Here is a 12,437-nt window from a genome sequence, read left to right as displayed (position 1 = left end):
CTTTCTCTATTGAAAGAACAATGAGATTAATCTTATATAGACGGAGAAATTAGTGCAATAGATGTTATAGAATATCCAACCAGAAAAAAACTACATTCTCATATTCATTTTTGTAATTTTGATTCCAGAATCTCGCATCATATCACAATATAGAAAGGTCGAAGTTTAAATGGGCTTTACCACTTCTGAAAAAGTGACCCCTTCGTTGATTATTAATTTATTATGGTGAATATGACATGAATAGTTTTAGTCAACATTTTCATGATATTTATTTCATTTTCAAGTTTCAATGAGCATGGAGGTTTGGTTGAGGAGCAATTATGAAATAAATAAATAGAATAAGATAAGCAAATTGAGAAAATGTTGGTGGGACAATAAAGTGGCTCTTCAAAGTCAACAAGCGGCAGTGCATGTGACTAACAGCCACCGAGCTTATTGATGCAATTATGCAAAGGTTTTAATATAAAGATATTTCTTCTAAAATAATATATTCTCATATAAATTCTCTTCCAAGTAATATGTCAATTTTATAGTGTTTAAGATGTATCATTACTTTACTTAGAATGAATACTACCTAAAATGTTTGAAGCATGTTCTAGGAGTCAAATATAAAATATTGTAATCGTTTTATTAAGCAACTTTTAGGTTAGTTGTAGCCGTCAGGTAAAATCATACAAAAAAATAAATAACTTAGTTTATGGCTTCACGGCTGACCTTATATATTTATTTGAAATCTCAGTTATAGTCCATATACTCTGTAAAGAATAAAGAGTAGAAGGGTTTATTTAATCACGAATCTCTACTTGCATAACTGCGACATCTTGTGGGTGGTGATTATTATCCTTCCCAAATAACAATTCCATGATTTGAAACTTTATAGGTAGTTTATTTGGGATGTATTTCATTTCAACTATTATTAATCACTCTAGGTATATATAATTATATATTCTACTTACTTTTTGGTAAAAGTTAGAACCATATTAAAGAAATAAGTCTTTCCCCCTCCTTAAAAAATTCTGCACCGAAAATTATTTAGCACCAATTATTGGCTAGATTGTTTTTGGTATTTGAAAAAATAAAATCAAGCACAAAAACATGTTAAAAAAAATTTAGGGATGAAAATATATATTTAAATCGAAGAGCGATCCACTTAGTGCAGAAGTAAGTTTAATCTTAGCCCTTAATTTTAAGAATATTAATAATTTGAATTAGTAAATGTCCATATAATTAATGACAATGATGAAAAGTAAATTTTGAAGTAAGTGAATTTCCATTCATTTAAACTCATAAACTCATTCTAATAAATAACTTTTTTTCAGTTTTTGTCATTGACTTTTTTGCTTTTTTTTTCGTAATGAAACTTATGGCTGCGGGGAAGAGTGACAGATTTTGAGGTCAGCACTCAACGTTCACCGAACGTTATAACTCCAGCACACATAACCAAAACTAAGAATAAATTATAACAAGAATGTATTATGTATGCTTCGAAATATTCATATAAACTGTAAAAAAAATCTTAATGGTTAGTTAGTGTATATTTTTCTTATTATAATAAGAATATATAATTGTGTACTTGGAAAAAATAATCTTTGAACGGGTGAGATTAGAGGAGAGCCCCAATAGAAGGGTGATGGAATAGGAAGTCAGAAAACAATTAATGGCAAAGTGGAATAGGAAGTCAGAAAACAATTAATGGCAAAGTGGAATAGGCATCAAACGAAAGGTGAACATCAAAAAATATATATATCACTACTTACTAAGAAAAATGTTTAATTATAAAAAAATCAACTTAAAATATATATTTTTATCAATCATAAAAAATGACACATAGAGTAACACACTTTTGTGGACAACAAATGTGTTCCCTAACATTTATGTTATGAACACTATTTGATAAAAGATGTATATATAGAAAATGTAAAAGTTTTTTATATTTTCATTTCATTTTTCTTTTATTTTCAATAGTCATTAACTATTCATACACTCATAATTTAATATCAATATAATATGTATCTATTGTTTACACATAGAACAAATGACAGATGAAAGAAGAAAGAAGAAAGAAGAAAACATGTATATATAGAGGTGCATGGCGCAGTTGTGAAGGTGAGAAAAGAAAATAACTAACGGTGTATGTACATAGAGATATGAGGAAGCTATTAGTAGAGAACTTGTTGGAGTCGATAAAATCAAAGGTGAAGATGTTAAAGAAGAAGACAAAGAAGAAACTATATGTAAAGATGGACAAAAGTGCGAGCGTGAAAGTAGAAATCCGTAGCAGAAAAGCTCGAATCCTCATCAACAAGACGTTGTTGGCTGCTGATTGCTCGAGAACAAAGATCTCATATCCCAAAACATCATATATTTATATAAATGGTCAATCAAATTCTAATAAATAATATAAAAATATTAGCTTATATTTTTATGAATTTTCTTTTTAATTGAATATCGTTTTCTAATTAGATGAGACACAATTGAGATGACTAATCTTCATTCATTGCTCAAACATCTTACCCTCCTTTAATTTTCCTCTTCATCTTCTTTACTTTGCTTCCAATCTCCATGTGAATTCAAGTCTAAACTTTGATATGGATTCATTATTACTGGAATATATCCTTATACGGCGTCATTTGCATCTATGATGAAATTAAATCATTCCGATAAATACTTATTACATCAATGTATAAATTGAAAAAATGAACAGTAACCACCCTCTAAAAAGTAATAGTTCATAATTTGATATCATGAATAAACACCCACGGATGAAGGAGGAGTAAACAAAAGAATAAATTACACTCCTGAGTTTTAGTGAAATTACATAAATCACCTCTCACTTTTTTACATCTACACAAACCTCCCCTATTTTTAAACTTTCATTACATTGACCACCCCTGCTAAGAAATAAATGTAATTTTTTAAACAAAAAATGTGATAAATGCAATTAAGTTAAACAAAACATGATATATGATATATTGTGGAGACACATCCAAATAATATATGAGTCAATATTTCTTTATTATTTTTGGTTCGTTACACTATATTATAAGAGTTATTTAAACAATATTTCTTTAGAATTGTTGATGCATTTTGTAACAAAAAATAATAAAAATACATTGATTTGTATATTATTTAGACTTGTCTACACAATATATTATGTTTTGTTTAACTTAATTGCATTTATCAAAGTTTTTGTTTAAAAAATTACACTTATTTCTTATGTAGGGGTGGTCAATGTAACGAAAGTTTAAAAATATGGGAGGTTTATGTAGGTGTAGAAAAGTGAGAGATGGTTTGTGTAATTTCACTAAAACTCAGGGGGTGTCAGTGTAATTTAGGCTATTAATTTACTCTAAACAAAACTATAACACAAATAATTGCTACTTTATTTCCTATCAAAACAAAAAAAATTGCTACTTTATTAAATGTATACATTCATTTATTCCAAATAAAATGAACCCAGGAATGGGTATTAATTTACCATATTTCACTTTGCTTGATATTGGTTCGTATCACATATGTTTGGATACGGTGATAGTTTCTTTCTTGCAAGATGTGTCAAGAAATTTAGTAGATACTGAACAGGAGAGAGAGAGAGAGCAATGGTGTGTTGCAAAATAAGATATGCCAATTTCACTGGATTGTCATGACTAGTTCAAAGAACAATGGAATATCATTGGTAGATTCTGGCAACAAAGTCAACCCTTAAGAACATGGAAGATCTAAGTGACTGAAATGCCGAATGATTTGGTACATTTATTTTAGGTATACCAACTACCGTATGCAATCTTTATCTCATAATTGGTGACCTAAAGGCTAAAGTCAATTCTCATGGTCATTCTTAGGCCTTAGCTGATAATTCAGGATCAGCTTTATACTGTGAGATCTTCTGTGGTAATATAACTTGATTAACTCTGCTTGAAGAGTTAAATTTCCTTGCAGTAAATTCTCTAGCAGTTTGTATATGTTTAGTTATGGATCTCTCTTCAATGTTTTCGTTGTATTCACTATTCACATTATGAACTAGCAAATTTCATGACAAGTGACTTAGTATCATGTGTCCTGCATGGGAAGTCCAAGATTGAACAATAGAACTTTACGAGGTTCCAATATAAGAGCCTGCACTTGAAAGAAATAAAATTTCCCAAGTAATTTGTAGTGTGGCTTTTCTATTGAATTTATCATCATAGAGGCATTGACTATTTTAGTTTAGGTGTGCCAACTTAACTTTTCAGCGTTGCTTTCCAACCGCCACAAAGTTTGCTACTTATCCGAACCTATTGCTATTAAGTCTATGGGGAAATTGTGTTTCTCTGTTTTCGGTAACAGTGAGGCCCAAAGGCCCACGCTAGGGGATTGAGGTCAGACTACAAACTAGAAAATGTATTTGAATGATTTCCCATTTAAATACATTGTTTAGATTTAGATTTTAAAATTATATAAACCAATAATGTCATCCACTATTTATTTATGTATTTACGATCATCAACTCTTAAACAAAATTAATACAAATGAATAGTAAATAATAAATGATCGTGTAAAAAACTTTATATTCTTATTACATATATGTTAAACTCATATTTTAATCTATAAAATGCAAAACATCTTTTAAATAACCACACTTGAAACTTTGTATTAGAAAAGTGTCCCTTTAATACATTAAAAGTGTCATAATTATTATTTTCAATAGAGTTTTTACTGTGCAAAAATAAGGTACAGATAATGGTATGGGTGTGTTTGATAATCTTTAGCTCAAAATTGAGTTTTGATAATAGTAAGTTTGATGAGTTGAATTCATGTTTGAATATGGTTAAAACTTGCAATCAGTTCTAGTAAAATGAAAGTTGATCGGATTGTATCATTAAAACTTTGAATTCATGCACTAAGAATTTGGAACTATGGAACATAAGGATGTGTTGATAGTAGACTTTCAGTGTCCATGGGTATATATATATATCACATATTTGTCCAAACCATATTAAACTTTGTTTGTGTTTTCTATTTCATGTTATGTTTTTTCTCTAATTCCTAATGTTTATACAATCAGTTAATAGTGAGTAGCATTGTTTATAATTTCATGAGATCAGGAAGCAACAAAGCACTCTCCATACCCTCTCTCTGTTACAAGGAGTGAAGGATAGAAGGGTTATTGTTTTGGCGGTGGTTGGAAGAACAGAACAATTTCTCCCACACCCTTGCAGACTCTTATCCACAATTTGATGGAATGCAGCTAGACAATGACTACAATCACTTAAATTATTCTCTCCCTTCAAATATATGTGCTTGATTTGTCTTTATGCTACTTTCTTTTATTACTTTTACCTTTTTTTATTCACTAAAGACTCTCAAATTATATAGGAGAACATGTGGCCGGAGATTATAATTTTCACATTCTTAATTCTCAATGACCAACTTTTCTCTAGCTTCTTCTACCTTTGTGGACTCATACCAGATTTTTTTATAATCATAACAGGAAGTGACTAGGAACAAAGAAAGCAATATAAAAATAAAATGCACAAGTGTGGATGACATCAAATCCTTTTATGACAGCTTCAAAGCAGACAGAATTGGAGGGAACAAAGCAACATAAACAAACATCATATATCCTATATTTTAAAATGAGGATCCTTCCAAAAGAGATAAAGTTGACATACTAAACCAGATGGGGCATGTTAAAGAGATGTATATGAAATATTCCAACATCAAGATTGACATTTTCTCCTTATCTTTGTACACTATCTTCATTGCCCATCCCACCCCTCATAACTTTCTTTATCATATTGTCTCTTTGAGGAAGCAGATTAAGCCTTAATTTTTAGGCAAATGGAAAATCTAGAACTTAATAATTGGAGCACTGCCTGGATTCTTGTAAACACTGGTGAAGGCATTATCCTTTTTAATAATTAAAACTTTTGTTTTCAAAAATTTATATTCACTACCTTTTGTACTAATAATATCCTAAAAGAGATCCTACCAACCTAATTAAAATAGGATCACATAGCCTTTATGTGAATTATTGGTGAACATACCCTTTATCTGAATTATTGGTGAACATAACCTTTATCTGAATTATTGGTGAACATATTATAATTTTTATAAGTAAAAAAAAGTTTATGAAACTATTTTCTTAAGTAATTACTTGTGGCTCTCAGTAACGATAGAACTTTTTGATGGTTTGCGATTGGCTCCAGCAAATGGTATTAGAGCCAACAATTTGACTTAAAGATGATGGCATAAAGGGAGCAAACTAATAAGTGTGTGATACCTATATTTGAGGGGAGATTGCTGAATATATTCAAGTGTAAAGTCTCATATTGAATATGAGGGCAAAAGTGAAATAGTTCACAAGTGAAAAATGTCAATTGAACTATTGTGTTAAGGTTTTAGTTCAAAAAACATAGTATTTCACTTGTGACTTTTTACTTTTCTTATACCTCGATAATAATGGAACTTCTCGATGGTTGGAAGTTCAAAGGTCACCTTCTTATTAGCTAATTGTAAGTGGTAAGGGGAAATTTTCTGGGATTGGTAAGTGAAGAGCTAGATCACTGCCATCTTTCATACTACAATATTACTCGAGACATAGTTTTGTGCATTTAGTTTCTGCATTGCTGAGAATAATAATGATTTATTTATTTTTGCAAGTGTTGCTAATACTTGTATAAATTGAGCATGGGGCTTCATAAAAAAATAAGAGACTGAACCTTGCGTGTACAGAGCTTGCCTAACTTTTCAAGCTTGTATGCACTATTCATTGACAACAAAATTAAATTTTGAAAGCCAAAAACATATTTTTAACTCATCCTTTCATCTTGTTTCCCACTGCAACCATAAGTACAAAGAAAACAAAAGAAATTAAGGTACACCATCTCTATTAATATCAATTTTTCTGCACCATGATTCTCCCTCCATTGATCTTCAGTAACTTCCACAGCAATATTACTGATCTCATCTTTACCTCATCCCTATTCCTTTATCACTCTACCATCTGCTAAACAAAGAAAGCAAATCAATGATCAGAACAAAAAAATTAGAATAGTTTGAGCTTCTAAATATACCAAGTAAAAAAATCTTGTATATAGTAGAAGCAACTTACTCATTGCCTTGATACTCATTTTCTGATAGAGATGGTTCTATGAAACTTAAATGTTGATGGAATGTAGATCTCCCCTGAAAGAACATAATTTATTATATCTTAGCTCTTCCTTCTAAGTTCTAATAGTATAAAATATTCAAATAAAGTAAAATGAAGAAACAAACAAATTACCTTACAATAATTTGCAGAGAAACCTTGTGAATAATCTTGCATGCTTTCTGTTGAAGATCGTTGGTTGTTCACAGCAACTTCATTCTGGAAATTAGTCAAGAACCATGAGTAGCAAAAATATTGCAAAAAACTCATATTTTTACTACACCAAAAATGAATGTGGAAATAGATTAATACATGCAAGTTCACACTCTTCGCATTAATATCTAAAACTTACATTGGAGAAATCAGAGACACAAGAGCTAGCAGTGTCATGAAGAAAAGAAGGCAAGTTGTGATGATTTTCTTTAACTTTCTGTTTCTTTTTACCACTCTTACTCAGCTTCACTGCATTGGATTCTGAATAAAAGCCACCATTTTTGTCTTGTTCATTGAAATGAACCTCATCATATTGTAAATGTGGAGGACCAGAAGAAGCATCAGAAACCATGGACAAGTCTTCTTCCCCATAGTCCTCTTCTTTGGTTCTTTTGTCTTTTTGTTCCTCATAAAATCTATCACTTCCACTTATAAACTGAGAAGCTCTATATGAGTGCTCAAGGTATAGAGTCCAACCAGACTCACAACCACTGCTACTTTCTGAAGTTAATGCATTCATCTTCCTTAACTGTCTATCTCAAATAGTGGTATCTTTTTTCTGTCTAGTTTCTAGCACATAGGAGTCTTCAATTTATGGTTAAAGAGTAGTAGTAAAGTGATGAATAGAATGTGAGTCACACCCTATTTACCTGTGTAGCAAAGTGTCCTTATTGTTTGGGTCTTGGTTTTCACAGAAGTAAAATAAAATTACAAGAGTGGATAGGTGTGGAAAAATCCAAGAAAATGAAACTCAAATCCTAGAATGGTTTTGTCCTTACTCTCCTCCCATTCAGCTGTCCATGCGAATGAATTAAAACTGCCAGTTGGATGTTTACAATAGTTTTTGTTTTTTTAAATTGGAAATACTATTTAAGAGAGGAGTCTATGATAGAAAGATATATCCAAAATTGTGTATCATTTCATATTTTAGATTAATGATATTAAAGCAAAAAAAAAAATATTTAATTTTTTTAATTGATATAACATTTTTTCATTCGTCTAATACATGGTTTAGAACAATAATTTCTTGTCCAACTAAATAAATCAACCATACTTGATGTGGCCCTTAGGAGTTCATTTCAACACACAAAATATAATATTTATATCACTCAACAATTGTCCTAATAGTGTAATGAAAAATGTTTTTTTAAATGACAAATGTTATATCTTCTTTAAAAAAAACTGAAAATTCCTGTATCATTGTCTAATTAGTAAAAGTGATATATATTACTGAATATGGTACATGCCACTTTCCATAAAGATTTTAAACTTATTTTTCAAAAAAGAAAATATAGCATTACTTTTTTATTATGATTGAGGTGTGAATTTTATTTCATATTTTGTTTCTAATTTTAAGGTTTTTATTTTATTTTAAGGTTCATTTTGTTGATCCAAAAAAGTTTCAGAATTTGAATTCATGTATTGAAATTTGTTTTCACTTTCAGTTATGCACTTTTTCTTATTTATGGTCATCTCAATGTATTTCATATTTATTGAATTTTATAGTCTTTTCAATCTCTTTCTCCATCTAGTAGCAATAATCAACCAAACCCAGTAAGAACTCTTTCCTATTTCATTGACGGTGAACCAAACAGGAATGTCAATTCTCCCTAGCAATGAACCAAATATAGGAACGCTAGTATTTAGTTAACAACCTTGATTTTGATACCGCAAAGGAAGCTCTAAGAAAACATGTTACACGTTAATTTCCCTTTCCCAGTACTTTTCCCTTCAGCTGTAAAGCCTTTGTCTCTTGGCTACTTTTGCAAAGGTTACTTTATATTTGCACTATTTTTACAACTTAATACAAATAATTTTCCTTTCTAATATCTACATTATGATTTGATGACACATAATATGAGAAATGTAAAGCATGAGGATGAATAGTAATTTGGATCCATATTGGAGTAAAAGTGACTCTCCAAAATGGGTTTTATATAGTACACCATAAATCTAATCTAATGTTCAAATGAGGGAAATAATTATACTGTTGTGAACATAAACGGTGCATAGTATATGGTAGCCTAGTTCTCCTATTTTCCTTTCATGTGCGATGTGTCCATCATGTGCGGTGATTAAAGAAATGAATCATGGGAAACATGGCCCCCTTCTGAAGCTTGTACTATATATTCCATTTATGCATACTGTACTAGTTATCTCTATTTATGTCAACCTCATCCTCCATACAAATATACCACAATTACCACTCATTTTTTATCTGTCTGTTTCTGTGTGTGAGAGTGGGGAAAGAAAAGAAAAAGAAAATAGGATTAAAAACTAATATGTAAATAATAAATATATAAAAAGAGATTTCAACTGTAAAATCAAAATGTTCAAGTAACAAAGTTTAAAAATATTTTGGCTTGTGCAGAAGTGCATGAGTAGATACTGTAAAAACTAAAAAGATTTTTGGGACAGGGTGAAGTTGACTGGGATTTTATGAATCCACATGCATGCAATCGCATTCACTGTCCTTCTTCTCTCTTTTTCAAGAATTTACCCTATCAGGACTCACATAGGCATGTGGTCACGTGTGCATAATATATAGATATGCAAGGTTCCGCTTCCACATATTCAAACACAAGACTGCACGTGCACATGCACATCTACCTAAATCCCTCATATAGATATAGTATAGAATATATCCATTTATATAAGATTAAAATATTAGCTGTTATCTGTTAACTGTAAAATACTTCTATTTAAATCAAATATATGGGTCTTCTTTATTCCTATTATGTTGAAAAACAATAATGTATATAATTGCGTTTTACATTCAACCTTTACCGCTAATTTTTTTTATAAAGAACGTGAGGTATAATATACTTGAATCAAGTCGGTGAGACTCATGCTACCCTCATAATAGAGTTTATTCGTGGAATAATTGTCATATAATTCAAGACTAATATATAATAATGTAATTATATAGGAGTAAAATTTAGGTGAATATATTAAAGATCTATAGTTATTGAAGCATAGTCATGAACCAGACAAAATATATTATAACCAAGGAAAGCTAAGTTGTGACTAAGACAACATGGGTCATGACTAAGGGAAGTTGGGTCGTGGCCGAGGAAAGTTGTATATGACTAAGACAAGGCTAATTATGGCCGAGGAAAACTGGATTATGACCTAAATAAGGAGGATCATGATCGTAGTGCATAGGCCATGCACATTCTGACTATGGTGCATAGGTCATCGTGTTGTGTGATTGAGGTCGTATGCACTCTAACTGTGGCGCCTAGGCCATGGCGCATGATGGAATGACTTATGACCATGTTGCATAGGCCATGGCGCATGATGGAATGACTTATGACCATGTTGCATAGGCCATGGCACATATGTCTGACCGATGTACAAGGGTTATAAGGCCAAGTCACTGCATGGACAATTTGACCGAATAACCTAGGCCATGTGACTCGGTTAGATGGTGCAATTTTTAGCTCTTGTGTTTTGGAGTCTCTTAACCTACCCATATAAGTTTAATTGTTCTAGAAACACCAATTTAACCATATTTAGTTAAGGTTTTTTTTTGTTTTAAAGTATTATTGATGGAGGTAATTTGTAAGTCAAGTAATGGGTTAATAACTCTTTATTCTTGTATAAAAGCCAACTTGAGGGCATGAATAATCAATAAGAGGAAGTTTATATTTTTTCCAAAATTGCAATAATAGTATGTAATCAGAAATATTGACATTGCACAAAAAATTATAATTTCTCTTATAATAAGTAACTTTAAAGTATATACAATTTTATTTTATTTTAGTTTTGATAAAAATGAAATGTGAGTGATCGACTTGGAAACATCATCCACCATATGGGTACTCATTCTTATGTCTGAAAATACCTTGTGCACGTGTTGATGGTCAAATAAGAGGCTACTACAATATATGCACTAACTATATTAGCTTGGAGTACCTTGTAAAGAGAGATAAGAAACGCCTACTTTAGATCATGTGGAGTACTTAAGTTTAAAGTAAGGATGAAGATAAAATCATATATTGCAATCAAATGGAGATTCTTTTATCATGTTTTAAAATGTATCACTTAAATGTGTCATATATTCATTTCGATTGGATAAGAAGGTCAATTATTATATAAAGTAATTTTCTTGAATTATTTATCATGTGGAAAATCCCATTATCATATGCCATTTGCCTTTGAAATTTTTCTTTTATCCATAAAAACTATTCCTTGATTTCACTTTTTTTCTTCATATATATGAATAAAGAAATTTATAGTTAAATGACATAAATTAATTTGTCTTATTTTATCCTTATGAAATTGTTTTTATTTCTAACTTATAGATGATTCTTAATTAATTAGAGAGGAAATTATGGTCAATTTCTTAATATATATCTTCACTTGATATATCTTCTCTGCAGCTTTGGTTTAATTACTCTTACCTACATTAATGAGTTCATCTTCAATCATGTGGTAGTTGGCAATTGGTAACCAAAATCTACTATTTCATAGTTTGCTGCCCTATATCTCTCAAACATTTCATTAGGTGTGAACATGAGCTTAATAAGCATTTTTCATTACATGTCCTAAATGTTAATTGGGTTGTTTTTTGAATTCGAATATAACCCTAAATCTGAAGTTAGCCGGATTAGTCTTTGAACCTAAACTCGATTAAACATAAGGCATACTCATTTTAGATAAAATCTTCACAATATTACTTATCATTATGAATATTTGATTTCAACATATGTCTGACCGATGTACAAGGGTTATAAGGCCAAGTCACTGCATGGACAATTTGACCGAATAACCTAGGCCATGTGACTCGGTTAGATGGTGCAATTTTTAGCTCTTGTGTTTTGGAGTCTCTTAACCTACCCATATAAGTTTAATTGTTCTAGAAACACCAATTTAACCATATTTAGTTAAGGTTTTTTTTTGTTTTAAAGTATTATTGATGGAGGTAATTTGTAAGTCAAGTAATGGGTTAATAACTCTTTATTCTTGTATAAAAGCCAACTTGAGGGCATGAATAATCAATAAGAGGAAGTTTATATTTTTTCCAAAATTGCAATAATAGTATGTAATCAGAAATATTGACATTGCACAAAAAATTATAATTTCTCTTATA

The 12,437-nt window shown here is 30.4% G+C and overlaps 1 protein-coding gene across 2 annotated transcripts; it reads right to left on the bottom strand.

The window, feature by feature from the left end:
- Window positions 6,633-8,160, bottom strand: LOC109346428. Of its 2 annotated transcripts, none has more exons than XM_019585978.1 (4): window positions 7,482-8,160; window positions 7,265-7,348; window positions 7,094-7,167; window positions 6,633-6,988 (listed from the first exon to the last, which is right to left on the bottom strand). In XM_019585978.1, the coding sequence occupies exons 1-4, from the start codon at window positions 7,860-7,862 to the stop codon at window positions 6,979-6,981; spliced, it is 549 nt and encodes a 182-aa protein (XP_019441523.1). In that variant the 5' UTR covers window positions 7,863-8,160; the 3' UTR covers window positions 6,633-6,978. The 2 variants fall into 2 exon arrangements, with proteins under 2 accessions (XP_019441523.1, XP_019441524.1); XM_019585979.1 differs by having other exon boundaries at window positions 6,633-6,985.

Source organism: Lupinus angustifolius, chromosome LG04, assembly GCF_001865875.1.
Source record: "Lupinus angustifolius cultivar Tanjil chromosome LG04, LupAngTanjil_v1.0, whole genome shotgun sequence".
Lineage (NCBI taxonomy): Eukaryota > Viridiplantae > Streptophyta > Magnoliopsida > Fabales > Fabaceae > Lupinus > Lupinus angustifolius.
Note: the sequence above shows the minus strand (reverse complement) of the source record. Positions and strands in the feature narration are given on the sequence as shown.

Excerpts from the sequence above, each read along its gene's own strand:
- LOC109346428 (XM_019585978.1), bottom strand. The coding sequence starts at position 7,862 with ATGAATGCATTAACTTCAGAAAGTAGCAGTGGTTGTGAGTCTGGTTGG. Across the intron at positions 7,349-7,481 it reads GTGTCTCTGATTTCTCCAAT|AATGAAGTTGCTGTGAACAA; the intron begins GTAAGTTTTAGA and ends ACTAATTTCCAG. Across the intron at positions 7,168-7,264 it reads TCTCTGCAAATTATTGTAAG|GGGAGATCTACATTCCATCA; the intron begins GTAATTTGTTTG and ends ATGTTCTTTCAG.